Raw genomic sequence first — 24,787 nt, 5'->3', positions numbered from 1 at the left:
CAATTCTTGTCTCAGATTCTGTTTGCAGACAACAGAAGCCAAGTCAAGAGGTGTTCATAAGACCACAGAAGCAAGATTTTATGTGCCCTGGGGTAGACTGTGTCCTACTTCTCGTATTTTGAGACTTCACCTCCCAGAATTGACACGTGCACTCTCCAAGGCTAAGAGCCACCTGTGTCCACACAGTCCACAGAAAAGATATTACGTCCACAGATTAACTGCCACAGGGGGGACCACAGTGGTGTATTATCTCCTGCTATGGGCTGCTTTGTAAATCTGGGAATAGGGTGATTAGAGAGGGTCTGAGTTCTGGTTTTCTAGGACCTTAGAATCTTCCTGTCCTGCCTGATAACTCTTTCCAAAAGTTTTGTGATCAGCGGAGCCTTAATGATTCTAGATGCCTGGTAGGTTGTTTGTGGGGTAGTGGATTTATGGACCCAATTAGCTCTAGTGTACTTGATTTGCATAATAAGTTGTGGGAACTTCTGGCTAGAAGAAAAAAATTCCACAGCAATAATGGTGCCTGTGATGGTAATGATGATAATCACCTGATAGCAAACTTTTAACTACTATGACAGACTGGAGCTCCTGAGGCACTGCTGGGAAGTCCACCTACTTCAAGAAGGTTCTAAGTGTAACTTTCCTTGGGGACTAAGTTCTGCTATAGGGATTGGTTGAGGAGGAGAGAAGTGGAAAACTTTATGTCTTAATCCTCTCTTTATAAAGACATTTTACATTATTATATTTTACATTATTATTATTGCCATCATCATCATCATCATCATTTGTGACATTTTGATCTGGACTGCTACCCCCAAACCTATCCCTCACCTATGCCCACCTCCCACTGCAAGGACATTTCTGTTTCTCTTTTCTGTGGTCTTGGCTCTCTCCAGAACAATGTTAATTTTCTCTTCAGGGACAATCACTGGAAGGCATTAGGAGTATGGAACCTGGATTTTCAGAGCAGTGGCAGGCTGAAGACTTTCCTGGATACTCAGGCACAATGCATTCAGGCTGAAGGCTGCAGTCCTCTTTCTTCATTACTATAGGAATGTTGGTCACCTGAAGCAACTGCAGGTTCCTGGGTTAGGCTGAACCAGTAACTGGAGAGAATTTTATACATTGTGTCAGCTCATCTTCCTCCACCTACTTTCTGGACCTTGGTTATCCAGATCTTACCAGATCTGGAACCCTTCTGAAGACTATTACGGTCCCAGAGGTACTCAACCTCTTCAGAGATTTAAAAGAAGCTAAAAAATGAAACATATTTCTTAACACCACTGGTAGCTGGTTCTGTAATCTCCTCACTGCCCTCACAACCGCCATAGTGGTTAGTAAAAGATTTATGGAAATCTCAAATCCTATGGTTTACAGCCAAGGAAAGCCAGATTTTTTAAAATTCACTTTTTCTTACTAGATGTTAAGTTTAAGAAAAGAAAACATCCAAATATTTTGATAATATTTCCCATTTTTTATGTATTAAATATCCACCACTTAATGAATTTTAAGGTCTTAAGAATCATTTTCCTAATAGTTTTTCGTTTAGTCAATTTTCATGTTGCTGAATAAAGATTAAGTCATGGATCACATTTCTTTTTCTTTCGTCCTTTTTTTTTTTTTTTTTTTTTGAGATGGGGTTTCGCTCTTGTTATCCAGGCTGCAGAGCAATGGTGCGATCTTGGCTCACTGCAATCTCCACCTCCAGGGAACAAACGATTCTGCTATCTCGGCCTCCCAAGTAGCTTGGATTACAGGCATGCGCCACCACACCTGGCTAATTTTTTTGTATTTAGTAGAGACGGGGCTTCACCATGTTAATCAGGCTGGTCGCGAACTCCTGACCTCAGGTGATCCACCCTCCTTGGCCTCCCAAAGTGCTGGGATTATAGGTGTGCACCACTGTGCCCAGCCTACATTTCTGTTAGGTACGCAGCAGGATTATGATCCCTACAATGTTTGAAATTACTCACTGATATTTAAATTTCCTGCATTTTTTATGCAAAAAATATTTTTAAGTGCTAGTACCTATGTTCCAAGTAATTTGTGAAAAGGAAAAGAAAAACAGTGATTTTATCTTACTTCCTTATCTAATTTCTTTCCTTAATATCTGGTTTTCTGAAATCTACTTCCATTATAAAACACTGTATTTTAATTATAAAACGGCACGGGGCAGATAGGGCTTCCTAGCAGGTCCTTTGCACCTCTGATTAGAAGTGGGTTTTGTTCCATTTTGTTTTGTTATGCTTTTTTACTTTTATGTGCTTTCAGATTTTAACAGTGAGCATGAATTAATTTTATAAACAGAAATGTATGCATATTTGTTGTAGAGAGAGAGAAGATTCTTTGAGAGGCAAGGATTCCTGTCATGTAGGGGCCTGGTCAAGAGATCTGAAAGGGAGGGTGCAGAGGGACCTGATCTGTGCTCACGGTCACAGCAGCTCTGAGCAACCAGTTCCAGCTGGTTCTTTTATATGTGCCCAGTAAAGTTCTAGAGCATTTTTGAGAAAAACAAAATACGGAAGAACAAGGCAAGGGAATCAAGAAAGCAGGGACAAAGTGACAGAGAAAGAAGAAGTATGACTCTGGACATAATATGGGACTGGGAAAACACCACACAGAGCCAGGTTGCTGCAGAATTTTTTAATTTGAGACAGTGATCAGAATAAGTTTAAGGTTGAAGAGCCTCAGGGTGAGGAGAAAGCCCATCATTCAGAATACAGGAACATCCGTGCCCAGGTGCCATGACCTGAATGCACTAAGGGACAGGCACCAAGGAAGGCTCTGGCAGGGTCCGACCCTGAGGGGTTTTGGGACCCACCGTCATGGAGATGCCCCTCCCTTCATGTGAGGTGGGGTTTCTGCTCTCACTCTGCCTTCAGAGGTCCTACATGAGAGCTACTGGGTGGCAGGGGAATAAAGGAGAATTGAGGAGAGAAGAGTTTACCAATGCATGCCTATCTTAGAGGAGAGAGGCTATGAAGGAGGTCTAGAGTCTTGCGGCCAGCTCCTGCTTTCTTTAAACTTTCAGGAAGGGGAAAGGATAGATGTCACAACTTCTGGGGATTGCTTTTTTAGGGACACGGGATAGTCTGATTCATCTACCCTAAAATATGATTTTCCTTTGGAATAGATATTTCAGGATCAGAGAGTTGGGGATATAGGTGTTCTTTTCCTTAATCTTCAAACACACACGCACGCACGCACACACACACACCGTACATACAAACACCTATGCATATACCAACAAATACAATTCTACATATCCATACACACACACACACAGCTACACACACATGCTAAGCAGCTGCTTGGGTAGTACAAGATGGTTTGGTCATCAGGAGGCTGGGTAGGCAGGAGTGTGGAGCAAAGATGGAGGAAGATGGACACTTTGTTAGACATTCCTGCAGGTGGGAGACAGGGTAGTTACTTCTGCCAGTCGCTAACCCTTCCTAGTGGGCACTGAACTGCTTTAGGTACTCCAGGATGTCTGACTTGACTGTGCTGACTGGAGCCCGGTGGAACCAGCGCATGACAGGGACTCCATCAGGCCCCACCAGAAATTTCTCAAAGTTCCAGCGGATGTCATGGACCTTCATGGGCTCCCAGAAGAGTTGGCTTGATAAGCCCAAAAGATCAGAGGTTGGAGGGCAGGAGTTCTGGAGCAGAGATATGGAAAGTAGAAACATACATTTATTTCTACTTTATTTCTACTTCTGTGTGGTACAGTCTTATCTCTAGACTACAGAGTCTACTCACCATTATGTATTTTAATATATTAACTACTTTGCATGCTTCCAATCAATCACAGACACTGCAATGTATCAATACCAATACACCAACTACCAAACAACCGAGAGTTAGAGAGTATAATGGTAAATAGAAAGCATTCCTCCTTTCCCTGTCTTCCCTCTATTCTCATGATTTTTATCACGGCAATTCAGTAAAAGACTATTTTCTGTTTCCTTGGGCGAGTCATATCATTTCTACAATTTGTTTCCTTAGTGGAAAAAAAAGATAGGTTGATTTAGAGTAGTGGCTCCCAGAATTTGGGGTTTCCTAGGCTTCATAAGCCAGTAAAATTTCAATAACTATTTCCTTGGAGATGAATGTACAATCACTAATATTCATTTTGCCAATAAGAAAAATTAAGTCTACTATAAGCATAAATCTAAAAATTAAAGGATTTTTAATACCATGTTGAACCACATAAAATTGATTATAGTGCCATTTTTGAGTAAGTAAAGGGCAATTTATATGGGTAAACATAATAGTAATTTAATATCAGAATAAATGTCAGTCTTATATTCAATAAGTTGAGCTATATGAAAAATTCTGCATTGTCTTTTTTCCCTTATTTGCTGTGGATGAGTGAAAATTTCAGCAGGATCAGCCTTGTTCTGCAGACCAGTATTTGAGGCTGAGTAGACACAGAGATCCTCGGGGTCCTTCTATCCTGGTATTCTGTAGTTTCAACACTCTGTGACTCTAAAGGCATTTAGCACATGGTATTCTGTATCATCCATGTCTGTCTCCTGATTAAATGTGAGTTCCTTCAGGGAAGAGACTATGCCCTATTAATGTTTGTTAACTCATTATATAGCACATACTGAGATCTGATAAATGATTGCTGAATGAATGAATCATTACCATTCAATACAGGAGGCTAGTCCATGTCAGAGCTATTGTCCATCATGGGTTTCCTCTACTTAAAGCTAAAGCCTCACAGCAGATATTGCCATGAGCCTTGAACTTACCTGAGCATCTCTTTTCCAAGGGGTCCAACCACAACCCTAGACATGAGCCCCACTGCTTTCAGAGCATTTCTAGCTAACCAATCCATGCCAGGTTTATACTTACTCACCTTCAGGAAAGTAAAGACCTTCTGTTCATTTTCTCCATTCACATCCCCTTTCTCAAAGAGCTGGAAATTAGGGACAAAGCCGCTACCTGGACGCACATACCTGCAGTGAATCAAAGTGTTCCCAGCAAGATCCAAATTAAGACATGGATGGAAAATAATGACCACCACCAATTCACAGGAAATTAAAGATAAAGGGAAGAGGCTGTGCATAGGGAAGATAAGAAAAGATAGTCTGTGGGAAGCAGGACTTCATGCAATAGGCTTTATGGAGCCAATAGAGAATTCTAAGAAAATTGGAAGGCTGTATCTTGAGCTTAGGTTTCCTGCTTCATTTCCATTTCTTGTACTCCCTTCTTTCCTCTATGCTTCTTTTCCATTCAATCTTCCCTTAGCCTCATCATTGAATAATTCAAAAGTAAAGAGAATATTTAAGCACTGCGAATAGAATAGATTGAATTCAAAACATCATAAGGATATGCTTCAACCCATGTATCTATGTCCTATCCCAGAAGTTTCCAGAATAGGCAGGCATCTAGGTGGAATGAGGAATGGAAATCCTGACAGGGCATCTGCAGAGTCCCATGCAAGCACTCACTTGAGGCCAAGAAGTATTTCTGAGTTTGTTCCTGGTTCTTGTTTTCCAAACTGGTTGCAAGGAAAGGCCAACACAACGACGCCAAAATTCTTCAGCTCCTCCTGCAGTGCCTTCAGTTCTGTAAGTGGAGAATGAATAGCATTGGTGGCTTGGTCAGGAGGCCTACCTCAAGCAGTGAAAGATCACTGAATGTATCCATTTATCCCATGAATAGACCAAGGACTATGAAGGGAAAGATTCAAGATTACAGAGATCAAAGGAGTAGAGAGAAAAAAAAAAAAAAAAGACTAGAGCACATGTTTCCAGAAATGCATCTAAATGGCTGCTGTTTTTCTTGTACAGTAAGCCATGCCTGGCTATACTTTACCATCCAATGAGAACTCTTATTTTTTTAAAAAAACACAAACACACACACACATTGGTAGCCTTGTGTGGGAGTCCTGTTTGAGTCTAAAGAGAAGTCAGATTTGAGTGCCACTGTCTTCTTTAGTTGGTGAACTGATCAAAAAAATTTGTAAGGAAAAAGCAAACAAAATGGAAATACTACCCACCTCTCCCCACATCCCCCAGCCCCACTCATACAATGTCCCATGGTGACACAACCAGACACTCCAGTGCCAGTTACATTCCCAGGAGTACTCCTTGGTGCTCCACCCTGAGAGTGGTAGAAAAAGAGAAATTGCAAGGCTATCTCTACAGTATTCTGTACCCTCTCCTCAATTCCAGTGACCTAACTGATGCTGGAACATGCCCTAGAACACTCCCTGGGACTCTAGGCCACAAACTCCAAACTGCTCTTTACCACTGTCAGGAACCTTCCAACTTGTGTGTTTAGACTTGAACAATAATTTCCATATTCAGCTATTTTCAGGTCAGATTTATTCAGCCCTCAGAACCTGTATTGGCCATTCTTATTCAGATTCAGCTCCGCCTGCTGGAATGTCCCCTAAGAACCTCTTCTTAAATAGAGAGTGTCTTCCTATTTTTCTACAGTTCTTTGGTTACTATCGATACTCATCTCCCTCTTCTCTTTGGCCATCAAGAGTATTTCCTTTCAATAGCAGACACACTTAACAAACCTTGATTCTATTCCTTTGGTAAGTTTCTTTAATTCTTTCAATTTCCTCATCTGGTGTAAAATTTGAATGAGATGCTCTTTTAAATTCTCATGAACTAGTTTAATAAATTATATCACGGCAACACAGCAGAATACTATGTCTTAAAATGAATAAGAAAACTCACCATGTTTTTTTGTTTTGTTTTTAGACAGAGTCTCTCTCTGTCACCCAGGCTGGAGTGCAGTGGCAGGATTTCAGCTCACTGCAACCCCCGCCTCCCGGGTTCAAGAGATTCTCATGCTTTAGCCTCCTGAGTAGTTGGGATTACAGGCATGTGCCACTATGCCCAGCTAATTTTTTGTGTTTTTAGTAGAGACAGCGTTTCACCATGTTGGCAAGGCTGGTCTCAAACTTCTGATGTTCAAGAGTGATCCGGCCACCCTGACCTCCCAAAGTGCTGGGATTACAGGTGTGAACCACCACTCCTGTCCTCAAGGTATGTGATATATGTGAAAAAGCAATGTACATAATCATTTCCTTGTGTATGTTTGTGTATGTGTATGTGCTTGAGAGAAAGAAAGTGAGAGGGAAATGTTTGCTTGTATATGCATAACAGATTTCTGGAAATATACACCATAAACTGATAATATTGGTTGCCTAAAGAGAAGGGAACATGACAAGTGCCATTGTTAAACCTTTTTATATCTCTTGAATTTTGAATGTTGCAAGTATATTGCCTATACAATTTGTAGCAGATTTAAGATAAAATTAAATTAAAACAAATTTAAGAGCAGCTTCATATTCCATGGAACTGCTGTTTACACATCACAACTTTTAAAATTTACCATATTTTTCAAATTTAACTTTTTGAAGGGAGGAGAATTCTTGCTTGCTAAATGATACAAAACTGTTGTTTGGGCTCTAATACCTAGGTCCTGAGGTCCTACAGTAGATACACTTAGCGGACCTTGATTCTATTCCTTTAGCAAGTTCTTTTAACTTTCTTACTTACTAAATGATACTAAATCATTTCTTGGGCTCTTATAATAAAAATTTAGTCTGTAGCTTTTCAGGTTTCCCCTAGACTTGATTGTACATAAAAATAAAAAAATTGAGGCCAGATGTGGTGGCTCATGCCTGTAATCCCAGCACTTTGGGAGACTGAAGCAGGTGGATCACTTGAGGACAGAAGTTTGAGACCAGCCTGACCAACATGGCAAAACCCAGTCTCTACTGAAAAAAAAAAAAAAAAATTAGCTGGGCGAGAAGATATGCACCTGTAGTCTCAGCTATTTGAGGCTGAGACAAGAGAATAGCTTGAATCCTGGAGGCAGAGTTTCCAGTGAGCCAAGATCGCACCCCTACACTCCAGCCTGGGTGACAGAGCAAGACCCTGTCTCAAAAATAATAATAATAATAAAGTGACCCCAAATTATTTTAAAAGTGTGATTCTTATCCTAATATGTACTTTTGAGAGTATCTTTTTATGCATAATTTTACCATTAAATTGGAAAAATATTTGGCTTCTCTTGGTAAATGTGAGCCATTTGTACTTTGGAGGAGCAGGCATTTTATTAGAATTTTTGCTTAAATCATAAAGCATCCTCTGAATGTTAATTTTAAAATGTCAAAATTTGGTGAGCCCGGATCTTTTTTTTTGGTGAGACATGAGATTACAATATGCTTGACTTTAAGTGTTATTTAAAAGGGATAAAATTTTTATTATTGAAAATCCATTAAGAAAAATTGATAGGGTTTATATATTTTTGATCAATTGAATAGATAACCGTGTCAACGTATGGAAAATTTTTCTTAAAACTTGTTTATATATAGGCCAGATGCGGTGGCTCACGCTTGTAATCTCAGCACTTTGGGAGGCCAAGGCTTGTGGATCACTTGAGGTCAGGAGTTCAAGACCAGCCTGGCCAACATGGCAAAACCCTGTCTCTGCTAAAAATGCAAAAAAAAAATTAGCTAGATATAGTGGTGCACGTCTGTAATCCCAGCTACTCAGGAGGCTGAAGCACGAGAATCACTTGAACCTGGGAGGCAGAGGTTGCAGTGAGCTGAGATCATGCCACTGCACTCCAGCCTGGGCAACAGAGCGAGACTGTCTCAAAACAAAACAAAATTTGTTCATGTATTATTTTGATCCATTTCTCTGTGGCATTTGGTGCAATAAATATTTTAAATTTATCTTGAACCATTTTTTTTTTTTTGAGATAGAGTCTCGCTCTGTCGCCCGGGCTGGAGTGCAGTGACCGGATCTCAGCTCACTGCAAGCTCTGCTTCCCGGGTTTACGCCATTCTCCTGCCTCAGCCTCCCAAGTAGCTGGGACTACAGGCGCCCGCCACCTCGCCCGGCTTGTTTTTTGTATTTTTTTTTAGTAGAGACGGGGTTTCACCGTGTTAGCCAGGATGGTCTCGATCTCCTCACCTCGTGATCCTCCCGTCTCGGCCTCCCAAAGTGCTGGGATTACAGGCTTGAGCCACCGGAACCATTTTTTTAAAGCATAAAATAAAGTTCTTGGCCTGTCCAAAGTTGTATTTATCTCTAGTATAATTGTTCTAGAATTTTAAATAATCTGTTTTGGATCAACAGTAATACTAAACTTTTCTCTGTTAAGGGCACAAAGAAAATGTAAGCACACCTCAGCTACCACAGAAGGTTAGGCCAAGGTTGGCGAGATGGAGCATTATTCTACATTGCCAATCACATTAGACAGCTCTTGCACTAATCAAAGGCTGCCCAGACAGAAAACTTCATTTCCCTCTTTGTCATTTGGAGTTGCTTACAGAACCCAAGGGCATTTTCCAGAATGTCAAAGATCATTCATCTCTCCTGTTTTTATGAGATTTTGAGAAGCATAAAATCTGTCCTTGAAAGCCAAGTATCTGGCCTGGGAGTCACAGCTGGCTTTAGCACTCTCCTAGGAAACATAAACAATTTCATAGAACCTCAATATCACATAACATGTGATCATGATGAATCAAGACAAAAACAAGGTCACTGCATAATTGTAACTGAACATAGACAAAGCATGAACATTGTCCAAATCACAACAATAACCAGGTACCACCCTATTCTTGCCAATACGAACGACTGCTGCTTCTTTACCAGTTACAGCTTTAGCCTTAGTTTCTCTCTCCATGTAAATATGATTGATTAAGAAACAAAATCATATAATTGCTCCCAGTTCTTGATGGCATCCAATTCAGAACAGAACTTCAATTCCTTGACTCGTCTCCAAATCACCTAACAAAAGCTCAGATTCTATAGTAAGTACTTTCTAATACTTTCACATTAAGAAGCCCCATGGTTCTCTACAAAACATGTTTTCCTTCAGGGCACCGAGTAACACACTCAACTTGTTCAACTACAAGTGTGCTCCTAGTGGTCTTTAAGTCTTTGGGAAAGTCTTAGTTCTCAAATCTGGAAATAATTGTCTTGATATTCTAAGGAGCAGAGCAGGAGCAGCATTTAGGGAGGTAGAGTCACCTGATCACTTCTCCCACTGCATCCTCTAATAACACATCGGTAAAACCTTCTGGAATTAGAATATGGCTATCTGGCAATGCTGCTTCCAAAAGCGTTGAAACGTGAGTTCTTACCAGGATACTGAGCTGCCAAGCCTCAATAGGTGGCTACATTGACAAACAGGACGTGCTTGCCTGCAAACTGCTTGAACTGCTTCGCCGTTAAGGGTGAGGGCTCCATACTCATAGATGGTGCCTGTCACCCCTTGCAATCCACCTGGAATATTACAAAAATAACCCATAACGATACAAGATAAACAATAATTTCCAACATCTGTGGGCTTTTTCAAAACACTCAAAAGACCCTTCATGTAATATCTTGAAATTCTAAGAACTGAGGGGACATTTCCAAGTAACATTTTTAGTTAGAGCTGATGCCATAGCTAGAATTTATGTCTTCTAACTTATAATCCATTTTTTGTGTGTAGGTAGCAAGACAAGCATTTGATAATATTCTTCCCGTTTCTAGAAGATTAATACCATTTACTTCTGTTCCCTGACATTGCATTCTCCCCCGACATCCTAACACCCCATTCAAGTCATGCCGTCCTCTCTCAGATACTCTTAACAGATTTTTGCAGGATTTCTCATAAGTAAGTTTTGCACAAACTTCTCATCTATATGTTCTTATATTGTAATTCCTATCCCCCAAAATCAGGCCCATAACTTACTTCTCCAGATGCCACTGAAGGGCCTTTCCAGGCTTCCCAGTGGGGGACTCACTAGTGATGGGGTGGAGGGGCAACAAGGAAGTGCTGGGTAGAGAAAGGAGGGTCCCTGACTAGGGCTCCACCCTCAGGCTTGTGCCCAGGGACCTAAGTGCGGACAGGCACTCCTGCCTCTCACCCAAATGTTGCCTGCCACGCCCCCATCCCATGACTATGAAAACCCTGAGACCCTAGCAGGCAGACACACAGAAGCTGAATGTGCAGAGGACCACATCAGCCGAGGAACACACTCGACTGGCCGGACGCGGAGAAGGACGCACCAGCGTAGGAGCACACTGGCTGCCACTGACGGCGGAATGACACGGAGTTAGGCCGGGATGTAGGGAAAGAAGCCGGACTCCAGGGAAAAACCATCCATGTTTTGGCTCCCCCATCTGCTGAGGGCTACTTCAACTCAATAAAACCTTGCACTCATTCTCCAAGCCCACGTGTGATCCAATTCTTCCTGTACCCCATGGCAAGATCCCTGGGATATAGAAAGCCCTATGTCTTTGTGAGAAGGCAGGGATCTAATTGAGCTAACACAAGCCGCCTATGGATGGCTGAACTAAGAGCACCCAGTAACACACGCCCACTAGGGCTTCAGCTGTAAACATTCACCCCTAGACACTGCCTTGGGGTAGGAGCCCCACAGCCTGCCCGTCTGTATGTTCCCTCTTTGGTCCCCTAGAGGTTTGAGCAGCGAGGTACTGAGGAAGCGAGCCACACCTGCCATCACATGCCCTCTGAGAAGGACAAGGGAACTTTTCCGGTTTCACTGGTACCTTCAAAACTCATCCTTGACACCCGCTTCTCATCTTTATATTGTGAAACATCCTGGACTGCTCATGAATTAAAGTTCATACAATAGGAAGCACAGAGCGGAAAAACTTTCTACCCACAAGCATGCCAAGAATAAAAGGCATGCAGAACCTGGAACAAAAGGCTAAGATGTTATCTGGTAAGAGAGTCTATATTCCTGGCCATATGACGAAAAGTCATAGAATTTTAGAGTAATTTAAACTGGGCTTCACAGGATCTCAGTCCTTAAAGGCATACCCCATGCAGTGAAGGAATGGCCTGTGGGTGAGCTACCGTGGGAAGAGTGGGGCAAGAAACCTTTATCATCTTCCGAGTCTGTCACCAGGACACAAGATCATAGCTTCTCCTTCATTATCCTTGGAGAGAAGGAGACTTGACCTAGGGGCAAGCCCTTTCCTTCTGAGTCCATACTTCTGTACACATCTGTGCATATACATTAGTCACGATATTTGGGAACATTAGCCTAAGAAATCCACTATGATGGGATTGTCATCCATGTCCCTGCATTCTCTTTGCCTTCATGACACCTTACCTCTGAGCTAAATAATTTCCAGCATTTGTCTTTCTTGCTACTATAATAAAAAGTCACACGGAAATCACCATGTGAGCTGTCATTTGTATGCCTCCATTTTCTTGCCTTTGTGCTACCCTAGCTCTGAGTGTGACAACTTCCAAAGGTTTGCTTCTCATGTGGATGTCACTCTGTGAAATGAGATGCAGAATCCCAAGAAAATTGCAGACTCAAAGAGCTCAATCCTTCCTACCCAGCTTTCAGTTCTGCTCTAGTTTGCTTACGTCTGTTTGAAGAAGACAGACTACACTAGAACACAGCTTTTCATTCACAAGATGATATTTTACATCGAAAATTCCACACCCAACCAGGCAGCAGTGGCTGACATAGATCTGTACAACCCTCGGAGGTTGTCCCTTCAAGTAGTCTGTTACCTTTCTTGAAAGTAAGTAAGCTGTCTTATGGCATTTAATAGACACCATCTTACACTTCCTATGAACCCAATAACAGAGATTAAAGCTCAAAGCTTCAGGTTTGCAGACCTATGTGAGTATCAACCGGAAGCATTTTAGAAATGCAAGTTCCTGGGCTCCCCCTAAAACGTACTGAATCAGAAACTCTTGGGCGGGGCCCAGCGATTGTGTTTCAAGCAACTCTCTCTGAGGGAAGCTCAAGTCTGGGAATCTCTGCATTATTTGATGGGCATTGTTCCCCACCTTTTATAGAGGAGAAAAAGGAACTAATGAAAGAAATATAATTGGCATACGGCCACCACTGAGGATGCTTTTGAATAAATTCATCTGATTATAAAGCTAAACTTTGCAGGTGCCTCAAGTGATCTGCTCAGTCTGCGTCCTAAGACATATATTGTGGGTAAAAGAGAGATCAGCCTGTTACTGTGTCTATATAGAAAGAAGTAGACATAAGAGACTCCATTTGGTTCTGTATTTGAGATGCTGTTAATCTGTGACCCTACCCCCAACCTTGTCCTTGCAAGAGACATGTGCTGTGGTGACTCAAGGCTTAATGGATATTGGGCTGTGCAGGACGGGTCTTTGTTAAACAAGTACCTGAAGGCAGCTTGCTGGTTAAAAATCCTGCCCGTCTCTGGGCAATGGAACATCTCGGTGTAAAACCCATTGTGTGCTTTGTTTACTGAGCAAGGAGAAAACCGCCTTTAGGAATAAGGTGGGACTTGCTGGAGCAATGCTGCTAAAAGGTATATGGAGATGTTTGCATATGCATCTCAAGGCACAGCATTTTCCTTTAAAAGTTTAAAGGAAATGATTTATAAATCATAAAGACATATGATTTTTGTTCATATGTCTTACTGCTGATTTCCTCCCTACAATGATCCTATTGTCCAGCCACTCCCTTATGTTTAAGATGGTAAAGATAATTATCAATAAATACTAAGGGAACTCAGAGACCGGTGCTGGCGTGGGTCCTCTGTAAACTGAGCGCCGGTCCCCTGGGCCCCGCTTTTCTTTCTCTATACTTTGTCTCTGTGTCCTGTTTCTTTTCTCAAGTCTCTCATTCCACCTAATAAGAAACACCCACAGGTGTGGAGGGGCAGGCCACCCCTTCAATATATACACATCTTTTACAGGGGTGGCTATTGACATCCAGTGGGAGGACTTTTCTAAATGGCATCAGGAGATTTGGGAGCAACACCAAGATCTGAGAACAAAGCCTACTCTGAGCTGAGCTTTGTCTCTACCTCACCTCATGATCTTCCCTAAAATTAATATTGGCGGACAACCATATTGGCCTTATGTGTTTTATTTTTCTAGGAGTGTGGGAGTGGGGGCACTCCTCTTCCCGAGACCTTGAAACTCCTGGTGCGGATCCCAACACCAGATTCTCTCACCTCTCCCTCTGGGTTTCTGGCTGAGCAGCCTCTCCAGGAGTAACAAGGGCAGCCTCCCTGTCAGTCCATTTGCTACTTCATGCCTCATTTGTTGGGATCCACAGCACTACCCCAAGTTACAGACAAGCATGAAGGGGATGGGGTCTAGGCTATCAAGGGGCCACCAGGGGGAAGTGGCAAAGGGGAATGTGCTGAGGCAGCCCCCAACCCCACTCCACATACATTCAGTTCAAAGAGCCACTAGGTGCAGAGGAAAAGATGCAAGTAAGAGACAGTGGATTTAGGGAGAGCCCGCTAAGGATAGCAATGTCAGGATTTGTTAAGATCTGCTGGGAATGCAGATCTTGTCCTTCGAAAGGAGAGAGGAGAGAACTCCTCACAACTCTGGCAGCGAGGTTGGTCATTATGTGCTGGAATCAGCTTGGATCTCCTGCCCCATGCTCACCTTCTTATTTTGAGGCTTTAGGGTCTGCTGAGCAAAGCCAACCAGGAACAGCGGGACAAGACAGCAGGCCTGGAACTGCCGGATCATGGCTAGGAGTTTTAGTCGACTCTGAGGTCCCCAGGATTTCAGCCCCTTTTGAACCCTTGGCAGGGACCAGTTTGAAGAAGCACCCTCCAATCGCAGAGTGGCACTCATACACACCCACCTCCACTCCCTATATACACCCCTTTCCTCTTCAGTTGTAAACCCCTCACCGTGGAGCTTGCTCCACCTGCCTTGCCTCTGCCAGCTTCACACAAAAGGCATTCTCTGCCCCTTGAAAGTAAAGTCTGGGTGAGGTTGAGTTCTTGTGAACTCTCTTGAAATACGAGCTTTTAGTTATCTCAGATTTCTGAGCTCTTTTCAAAAGCCTGTAATCTATGTCCTAATCACTGATACCTGATCCAGCTATGCAGCTCCTTAGGGCAGCAGGTCAGATGCTATCCTCTTACGGAACAGACCTACACACATTCCCAAGCTCTTTACCCTTCTACTTTTAGCTCAAAAAAAATGGCTGAAGCTTTGACTACGAGGCTATAAAGACCATTGAAATCAATACCTATTGGTGCAACTGACTAGCTCCTTGACTCTGAAATCAAAGTTAATGTGTCTGTCCCCAGTTTTCTTATCTGTGAAATCAGCATGATAATATTATCTACCTTACAGGGCTGCTGTGACAATTAAATGTGATAATAACTATAAAGCACTTACCACATGGCCTGACAATGGTAAACAACTAGAACTGTATTTACACAGTTTCATGTATGAGAAAACTGAAGCTCAGAGAGAGACAGAGATAACATATAAAAAGTCACAGAGTGGGTAACAGTGAAATGAAGGCAACTTCTGCTTTCTACTCCACATCACTTGCTCTGGTTCCATTTGGATCATAATTATTGTGATGAAATCTTTACTATCTGAGACAATTTACATTTGCTCACCTTGTAGTAATGAGCCCTTGAGAGGTAAGGAGACATTTCATTATAGACCTCATCAGTAGGTCAAATGGCCTAAAACCACAACTTCATAGGTTTTGGTGTTCCCATATTCTTGATAGACTTTTGAGTACCTTGGGTCCTTGCCTCCAGCAATGAGAAGTGAAGGTACAGGAGCACACACTGAACAGGAGGAAACAAAGAACATTTCACGTCCCTAGTCCACCCAAAGGTATCATGGGGCTGCAATTGCCCTTCACCCATCCTCCTTCAGAGCCTGTTATCTCCTTCCAGGAATGTTGCTTTCATCCCTTAGCTGTCTCCTCACTTCCAGGATCTTCTCCAGTCCCTATTTCCTTCACACTCTGCCTCTATGACTTTTCTAAAGGTCAGGTTTGTTGATCTCAGTCAGGTTTGTTGATCTCGCTCATGTTAAAGTGCCCCAATTCCTCCTGAATTCTTACACTCTTAGTTTGAAATTCTCCCATGAAACACTCAAGGTCTTTTCTGATTTGACATCAGCCAGATTTCCCTGATGTAATCTTCCCTCCAGAAATGTTCTGATTCTGGCAGATAGAACTGTCTCCATCATCAGAGTCCACCTATCTGGGGTTGACTCTAGATCAAATCTTGGCAATTACTTTGGGGATCATTCCTGAGAGATTTTATGATATACAAATTACATATTTTTTTTCAAAATGATGGATATGGCTTTATTGAACAAGACTTCCGAGGTAACTTTCTGAGACTTGAGTCACAAATCAGGGTTCTGGTGAGCTTGACCAGGCCTTAATATATATTAGGAGCCAGTTCACATCCTCACCCTCCTCCTTAGAATTTGGCTTAATTATTAATTTACATTTTAAAACCTATTCTGTCCACAGATAGAAACATTATTTCAGGTCTAATTTCATCAATCAAGAGCATACTCTTTGGATACTAATCAGTAGAGTCCACAGTGGCATTATTTCTCTAGTATCTTTGAAACATTATTTGTTCACTTATTTTAGTTTTTAATTTTTATTGGTTCACTTTTACCTTAAGGTCAAATAAACATCAAAGTTTATATGAATTGCCACTGCAATGCTGGTGCCTATTATTGTCTATCCACCCAAGCAATTGATCTTTTAAATCTGAATTCTGTCATCTATCAGACTAGCTATATTTATCATCTATTAATGATCTACACATTTGATCAGCATGCCTTTTGCATCTTCCACCAAATACATTAAAGTTTATAGGATAGAAAGAAAGCACAGAAGTTTCTGCCCAGGACTAGAGTTTAACGTACTCCTTATTTCTTATTCAAGATGCGTGTGGTTGATTTTTGGTTAAGCTATGCTCCCATTCAGTGATCAGCACTCACATATGTTCATAACTCACTTGTTTATAATATGTCTTAAAAAGTAGCAGAAGCCCCAAGTGGAGCTTTTTCTTAGGTTCTGAAGTTCATTTCCCCCACTTTGGAAAGCCAAAACATTTGCATGTCTACCAAGACATCTAGCATTCGTGCTTGCAGGCAGGGATGATCCTCAGTGTGTATACACAGGAATATGCACGGCAGTTGTTGGAGCCCAGGATTTGTTCTGACTGGTTGTGCCCATGGCATACTTCTAAATATATATATATATATATATATACACACACACACATTTTGGGACAAGGTCTGGCTCTATCACCCAGGCTGGAGTGCAGTGGTATGATCTCGGCTCACTTGTAACCTTTGATTCCAAAGCTCAGGCCATCCTCCCACCTCGGCCTGCTGAGTAGCTGGGACTACAGTCGCATGCCACCAAACCCAGCTAATTTTTGTATTTTTAGTAGAGATGGGATTTTGCCATGTTTCCCAGGATGGTCTTGAAGTGGTGATCTCAAATGATCCACCCACCTAGGCATCCCAAAGTGCTGGGATTACAGGCTTGAGCCATCCCACCCAGCCCTGCTAAATATTTTAATGTCAGCTTTGATTGCAGAACCAATACAGGCAACATAAGGTTTTAATTTTTTATCTTGAGATCTGCTTGTCTGTGCTGTGCTGTGTCAACAAATTCACATAGAACAAGTAGATGACTTTTATTAATATCTCAGGTTTAACTTTAACTTTCCTCTTTGTTCTACATTTTTTTTCTTCTTTTAAATTTAAAAAATGTATTTTTCTCATTGGAGAAGAAAGAAGCAAAGGATGTGTTAAAAACATAGCTCTTTATCACTGTCAAGGCATAACACTCTACCATTTTACCTCTTCCTTATTCCTGTTCTGTTATAATTTAGTTTGAGCACACACACCCCCCCCCCCCACACACACACAGAGACACTCACAAGAAGCCAGTGCAGAACCATCAGAGGGGAGGCACAAATGTTTGGGAGATCATGGATCCTCCTGGTTGTTGCCTCTGTTTGAAGATAGGCACCATAAAATTTTTTCTTTCTCAGCAGCAAGCGCAGCAGAAGGCATGTAATGAATTTTCTATTAATTTGCCTTCTATGAAAGACTAATCATCCCTCAGAAGGGTCAAGGTTTGAGCAATGCCAGCCCTAGTTACCTCCTATTCCAGTGATAGCTTTGGAAGGCTTCTTAACTGCTTCCCTGATTCTGAATTCACTGAATCTCACTTTTCTCTCTTTTCTTTTTTTTTTTTTTTTCGTTTCTACACTTTTTACCCATTGCCATCTCTCATTACTTTATCCTTTTCTCCCTCCTCATTGTGTACAAGAAAAAGAGTTTGGATTCAGGATTTAAGCAATCCTGGCTTTAAGTTGTTTCTAGCTACACAATTTTGGGCAAGTTATTTAATTTTTCAGTGTATCAAGTTCTTTTTTTTTGTAAAAGAACACAACAGTAATGGCTTTGAAAATAAAGATTAAGTAAGAATTTATATCTGGAAATGCCTGGCACATACAGTAACAACTCAATAAATGCTGATATAAGTTCCCATTATTTCTTTTTCTTCTCTCTTTTTTCATTTTCCTTCCTGCTCCATTTATCTCTTATTTATCTTCTTATCTGCTCTATTCCTTTTCTATCCATCAGTTAAAGAAGCTCCCAACCTTGAGTATCTCCAGTTTATTACATTTTAATTCAACTTTTTTATTAAGGAAAATTTCAAACATATATAAAAAGTAGAGTGAAGTATAATTAAGCTCACATACCTGTTACCCACTGCATCTATGATCTATGATCAACACAACTCACCGCCAATTTCATTTTACTTACATCTGAAAAACCTTGTTACCACAGCCCCCACCCTTGCACACATATCCATCCTTACTGAATTATTTGGAAGTAAATTCCCAACGACATATCACTTCACCTGTAAATATTATCTGCCCTTTCTGATCACAGCCAGGAAAACAGCCAATATTTGTCCCTGGGATATCTCTGGGATGTCTACAGGGTGTTTCTATATCAAAACCTGGTGTTTTCTGACTGGCTTTGATGCCTTTCACAAGTTGCCACAGGTTGAGGGATTGCAGTGGGGGAAAGGAGAAGCCAAACTGTCTCAGCCTTTAATTTGTTCTAAATCAGATTCTGATTGCAACTGTTATGGGGATGCAGTTGCAGATTTATCTAACCTAGGCCTTGTGACTTGGATGAGACAATCTCTAAACTTTACTGAGCATCTGCTTCTTATGTATATTGTTGTGGCCTGAAAAACATGACCTACAAGACATATGTTTGAACTCAAAATGTATTGATTGTTACTTGTGTTTCCCAGTCTTCTAGGAGTAAGAACTGGTCAGATAAGTGCCAATGATGAGAATCTCTGAAAAGCCGAGAAAATAAACTGTCTGCCTTAAAAGGGACTTTGGTGGTTTTTCTGATCCAACTCCCGCTTTGTGCAAATAGGTAAATTCAGGCCTGTAGAGGAGCAGCATTCTCCGTGTTCCACAGTTCTACTGAGTTGTTGGTGATGGTCTGCAATGTGTGCTGGTGAGGTAAGGCATATTTATTCTTTCCTGGGGAGCAATAAGGATCTGAGTCATAGACTGCAGAATTTCCAGGTGGGAGGGCATCTGGTTTTGAATGGTGTGGGTCACTCAAATTTCTGTGTGTGGGCAAGGACACAGTGCTCTCTCCCCAACGTCCTTCCCGATCCGTTAAAGCAGGAGTAATAGGAACACTATCTAGGGGAGTGCACATTATTTCTCTCACCACCTCCCCACCCCAACCTCCAAGAAGCAGAGTTCTTCCTGGAGCAGGAAAGCTTGGAAGGAGGAGGAAAGCTTGGCATTAGCAACAGACCCTTCAGGAAGTCTGCGTGTCAGGGACAGCTGCCTCAGTGAAAGATGAGGTTTAGGGCCACAGCCAGCTTCAACCATAGGTGAGTCCCAAACTTCATCATGTCTGGGGAAGAAGATCAGAAAGTTAAGAACATGTGAGAATGAAAATTAAATGCCAAAGGACATTCAGTGATCTCTCTAAATTTGCTTCCATTTCCAAACACATAAATTATGAGTAATTGAGCCTTGAGGGTGAAGCTACAAGTGGATTTGAAATTGAAACTCAAGTTTATGGTCTACATTTACACTATTGTGAATCTTTGGCCAAGTCGCCTTTCCTTTCTGAACTTACTTTTCCATTGCAAATTCGAGCTGAAGATGCCCATCCTACCTCTGTGACTGGCTGATTGTAAGGGCTAAATGAAACTATTGATGTGAAAGAGGCTCGTAAACTCTAAATTCTGTATAAACATAAGTGAGAGTAACTTAAAATGGCAGACTTGGAGTAGATCCTATGCTTCATGCTTACAAAACTAGAGTAAGGAAAATCCTGGAGGCCTGAATGGAGATGCCAGATGCCAAGGGAGATTTTCTAATTCACGGAAAATAGTCAAGTAAAACCAAAGGGTGGACAGAGATCTCTAAGTCAGATTTGGGTGGTTTCAGAGGTTGTGGTTTGAATCTGAATAAAGAGGTGTACTGTCCCTGAGAAAGAATCAAACCTATTTCCTTTAAAATCAAAGGAACTAAAACAAAAAATCTGATGTTGACTTTCAGGTAGGATTAAGTCATTATCAGAAACTAGGACAGGGAGTCTGAAAGGCCTCATTTCAATTTATAAACTGCCACTCACTAACTACGTGACCTTGGGCAAGAAACTTATTCTCATAAGAATATGACTTCAAGGAAAAATTAGAGTCCGGTTGGGAAAATTAGGCAGCAATTGAGAGATTGGTTTTTCCCACCCAGGTGTCCCACCACGTTTAAGATCATGAACTGCTTGTAATTACAGGATTTTTAAAGTCAGGAAGTGACAGATCTTATAGCTTAATTTAGGCCTGGATTGGCTTTTCAACCTTAATCTATGGCTCAGGCTACGAAGATTTCCACCTAAAATCTTCATAGGTAGGCCAGGTGCGGTGGCTCACGTCTGTAATCCCCAGCACTCTGGGAGGCTGAGGCGAGTGGATCACGAGGTCAGGAGTTCCAGACCAGCCTGGCCAACATGGTGAAACCCCGTCTCTACTAAAAATACAAAAAATTAGCCAGGTATGGTGGCGGACGCCTGTAATTCCAACTAACCAGGAGGCTGAGGCAGGAGAATCTCTTAAACCCAGGAGGCAGGGGTTGCAGTGAGCCGAGATCGTACCATTGCACTTCAGCCTGGGTATCAGGAGTTCCAGACCAGCCTGGCCAACATGGTGAAACCCCGTCTCTACTAAAAATACAAAAAATTAGCCAGGTATGGTGGTGGACGCCTGTAATTCCAACTAACCAGGAGGCTGAGGCAGGAGAATCTCTTAAACCCAGGAGGCAGAGGTTGCAGTGAGCCGAGATCGTACCATTGCACTTCAGCCTGGGTAACAAGAGTGAAATTGTGTCTCAAAAAAAAAAGATAGGTAAAATTTGATAAAATTGTATTTCCTGTCTTTCAGTGGGAATTCCTTCTCCTGTCAGATTACATATATGTATGTATAATTTGCATAATGTATATAATTTGGGCCAGGGGAGGTGGGATCTCAATGTTCTCAGCACAATTGACCCCCAAGCTTAAAAATTTAAATCCAAAGAGGTGTGTTTTGAAGAATGGAAAGAATGTAGCTGTCTGAGAGATTCACATAGGGAGCTACTAGGAGTGAAGACTAGAAGGAGGTTAAGAGCACATCAGGAGAGCTTCGAATACCTTGCTGGAGATTCCGGATTTGATGCTGTAATAAACTGGTTAGCATCGCTGGCTCTTTTTAAGGGGAGAGATATCATCAGATAGGTGTTTAGAGTTTCCAGTGGCAATAGGGTAAAGGAAAAAGTATAGAAAGGAAGAGTCTGGAAGACAGAAAGAAGACAAGTAGGAGATGATTTCAGCATTCCAGAAAAGAGGCAACAGGGATTTGATATGGGTTCTGGCTGGGAGGCAGCTACTATGTGAGACAGTCAGGGGAAGATGACAAGTCCCTCCATGTGGCCTCCTGCTGAGCATGAGCTCCCTGAACAGAGTTCTTGCTTCCAGGAAAACTGAAACAATGGAACAAGGGGCTTGAGAAGGCCATTCGATCTGACCATTGAGGCATAGTTTATGATGAAAGTTTCTCTTCTGCTCTGGAAGTAAGGTATCGTGTGACAAGCAAAGATAAAGTGGCGAGGAAAGTAAGGCATTTATAACAGCAAGGGGGGAGCAGCCATCACTAAACACAGGCTTTGGGTAAGTCGGATTTTCTATTTGAGCACCAGTTCGTTCACCTGTTGAATTAACACTGGGTGTTTTTCTTGGGCTGGGTCCAGTGCTAAGTTTAAACTAACCTCTTTTTTTCCCCTAAAATTAGCCCTATGAAGTTCTATTGTTCTACCAGTTTTACAGATGAGGGCCAGAGGCACAGAGAGCAGATTAAGTCACATAACTTGGGAAGGAATGAGGTTTGATATTTTAATCTCCACAGTTCTTTGAACTGTGATAGAGGGGAGGAGGGCAGGCGAGTCAGCATCTGGGGTCAGGAGGTGCCACAAAGCAGGAAACCTGAAGGGCTTTGGGTGTTTTGTGGCTAGGTCAGGCATTGCATGGCTCCTTCCCTTAGATTAGAGGGCTCTAAGAAGAGATGAGAAATCTGAGATAACAAAAAGTTTTTGTTTTCCAAGAGAGCTCTTGAATGCCCAGACTCCCCCAGACTGGTGGAAAATTAAACCCAGTGAGACTTCAAGAATTAAACCTCACTCAGACTTCAGTTACAAGGAGGCAGAGGCAGGATTTTGTGTGAACCTGGAAGAGGCACGGCTGGTGGAGGGGGCTGGTTGGAAACAAACTTAGAACTGGAGAGGAAGAACTTATCATTTCCTAAACATGAAAGTTCAGCAAAGCTGGGCTGGCAGTGCCAATCCTATGGGAGGAGGGGAGATGTGTGGGAAGAGCGGTAAGGGAAACAACCCTGAGCCTCTTCACTAATCCACAGATTTTTCAGCATCTCTTTATCTCATTAGAGCCCATTTGTTCCTGAACTCATTCCTTTCTTGTAGTTTCAAAGCATTAGAAACAGCCAACGCACCAACACTTTCCAGTCTGTAATATCTGTTCCTTAGCCATTCCTTCTCTCCAAAAGGTAGGAAAATGGCAGTGGACTGGGGACAAAGAAAAAATTTAAATTAATATGAGAGAATCCCTGCACAGCCTAATGATGATAAATGCCATAAATTTAAACGTTTAACTCAACCCTTTGAAAGTGAGGTCCAAATGGGGGGAAAAAAATGAGTAACTAATTTTTTAAACTTTAAGGAGCTAATAATCTAATAAGGAATATATAAATCGTTCAAGAATACAAATAATATGCATATTAAACATATTAAATATACTTATGATAGTGAGGGGAAGGAGAGTGGAGTTTGGGACTCAAAGGATATAAATAATAAATAAAACAAGACAGGGGCCTTGCAAGGACAAATGATTATCAACTTAGAAGCATGATTAATTAAACATTAATTAATGTTTGCTAGGGGTCCAAACATCAAAACTGTATGGTAGCCAAAAGGGAAGAATGTGTTGGTCCATCGCCTGTGAAGTCAGCAGGGATTAGCTATGTCATTTATGTGAGAAACCCAGCAATTCCAGGGGCTCCAGGCCTGCATTCATCAATTCATATATTCTAAAATTTTAGCCAAGACTACTGAGAGGTCATTGGGAACTGTTGCTGAATAAATGGGGCTTGTATGCCAGTTGAAAGGCAAAGCAACTTTATTCTTAAAGGGACTTCTGTCTCATTTCCATGATTCTTCTTGGGCTCTGGGCTTCCAGGCTATTAAGAGGAGTGTTTGCCACTATTCACAATAGTAAAGACATGGAATCAACCTAAATGCTCATCAATAATAGACTAGATAAAGAAAACGTGGTGGCCAGGCACAGTGGCTTATGCCTGTAGTCCCAGCACTTTGGGAGGCTGAGGCAGGCAGATCACGAGGTCAGGAGATCGAGACCATCCTGGCTAACGCAGTGAAACCCCGTCTCTACTAAAAATACAAAAAATTAGCTGGGCGTGGTGGTGGGTGCCTGTATTCCCAGCTACTAGGGAGACTGAGGCAGAAGGGCATGAACCTGTGAGGCAGAGGTTGCAGTGAGCCGAGATTGCACCACTACATTCCAGCCTGGGTGACAGAGCAAGACTCTGTCTCAAAAAAAAAAAAGAAAAGAAAAGAAAACATGGTACATATGTACCATGGACTACTATGCAGCCATAGAAAAAAACAAGATCATGTCCTTTGCAGGGACATAGATGTAGCTAGAGAGCATTATCCTTAGCAAACTAATGAAGGAGCAGAAAACCAAATACCACATGTTCTCACTTATAAGTGGGAGATAAATGATGAGAACACATGGACACATAGAGGGAAACAATACACACTGGGGCCTATTAGAGGGTGGAGGGTGGCAGGAGAGAGAGGATCAGGAAAAATAATTAGTGGGTACTAGGCTTAATACCTGGGTGATGAAATACTTTGTACAACAAACCTCCATGACACAAGTTTGCCTATATAGTAAACCTGTACATGTACCCTTGAACTTAAAATAAAAGTTAAAAAAATAGAAAAAAAGAGGAATGCTTGCAATTTTTTGTAATTATATAATTATTTTTTAAAGTTACTTACTTTTTTAAAGCACTGCATTCAGAATGTCAGATTATTGTCCAGAATGTTGGCAACATTAGTATTCCCCATTCCCCCACGCATCGTGTAAGAGCCTCCTATACTAGACTGAGCCCAGGCTGGGAACCACTATTCCTTTTAACTTTTGCCAATCTGATAAGTGCGGAATGTGTCTTTTCATATTTATACTTCTTTGATTATTGGTGAGAGAGAACATTGTATCCTAATATAGATGCCATTTGATTTTCTGTCTCATGCCTGTTTTTTTCTGTTGGTCTGGTAGTTTTTTCTTACTGATATATAAGCACTTGAAATAATTTCTAAGCATTTGTATTAATTTG

General features: G+C 41.7%; 1 protein-coding gene across 1 annotated transcript; it reads right to left on the bottom strand.

Moving 5' to 3' along the window:
- Positions 1-3,452: 3,452 nt before the first annotated feature.
- GPX6 (glutathione peroxidase 6) lies at positions 3,453-14,496 on the bottom strand. Its single transcript, XM_011944886.1, is given in 6 exon segments — positions 3,453-3,659; positions 4,865-4,964; positions 5,460-5,577; positions 10,130-10,209; positions 10,211-10,271; positions 14,406-14,496. Coding segments are annotated over 6 exon segments (657 nt in total).
- Between the last annotated feature and the right edge of the window lie 10,291 nt (positions 14,497-24,787).

Source organism: Colobus angolensis, unplaced genomic scaffold (genome assembly GCF_000951035.1).
Source record: "Colobus angolensis palliatus isolate OR3802 unplaced genomic scaffold, Cang.pa_1.0 Scaffold237, whole genome shotgun sequence".
In the NCBI taxonomy this organism is placed as follows: domain Eukaryota; kingdom Metazoa; phylum Chordata; class Mammalia; order Primates; family Cercopithecidae; genus Colobus; species Colobus angolensis.
Note: the sequence above shows the minus strand (reverse complement) of the source record. Positions and strands in the feature narration are given on the sequence as shown.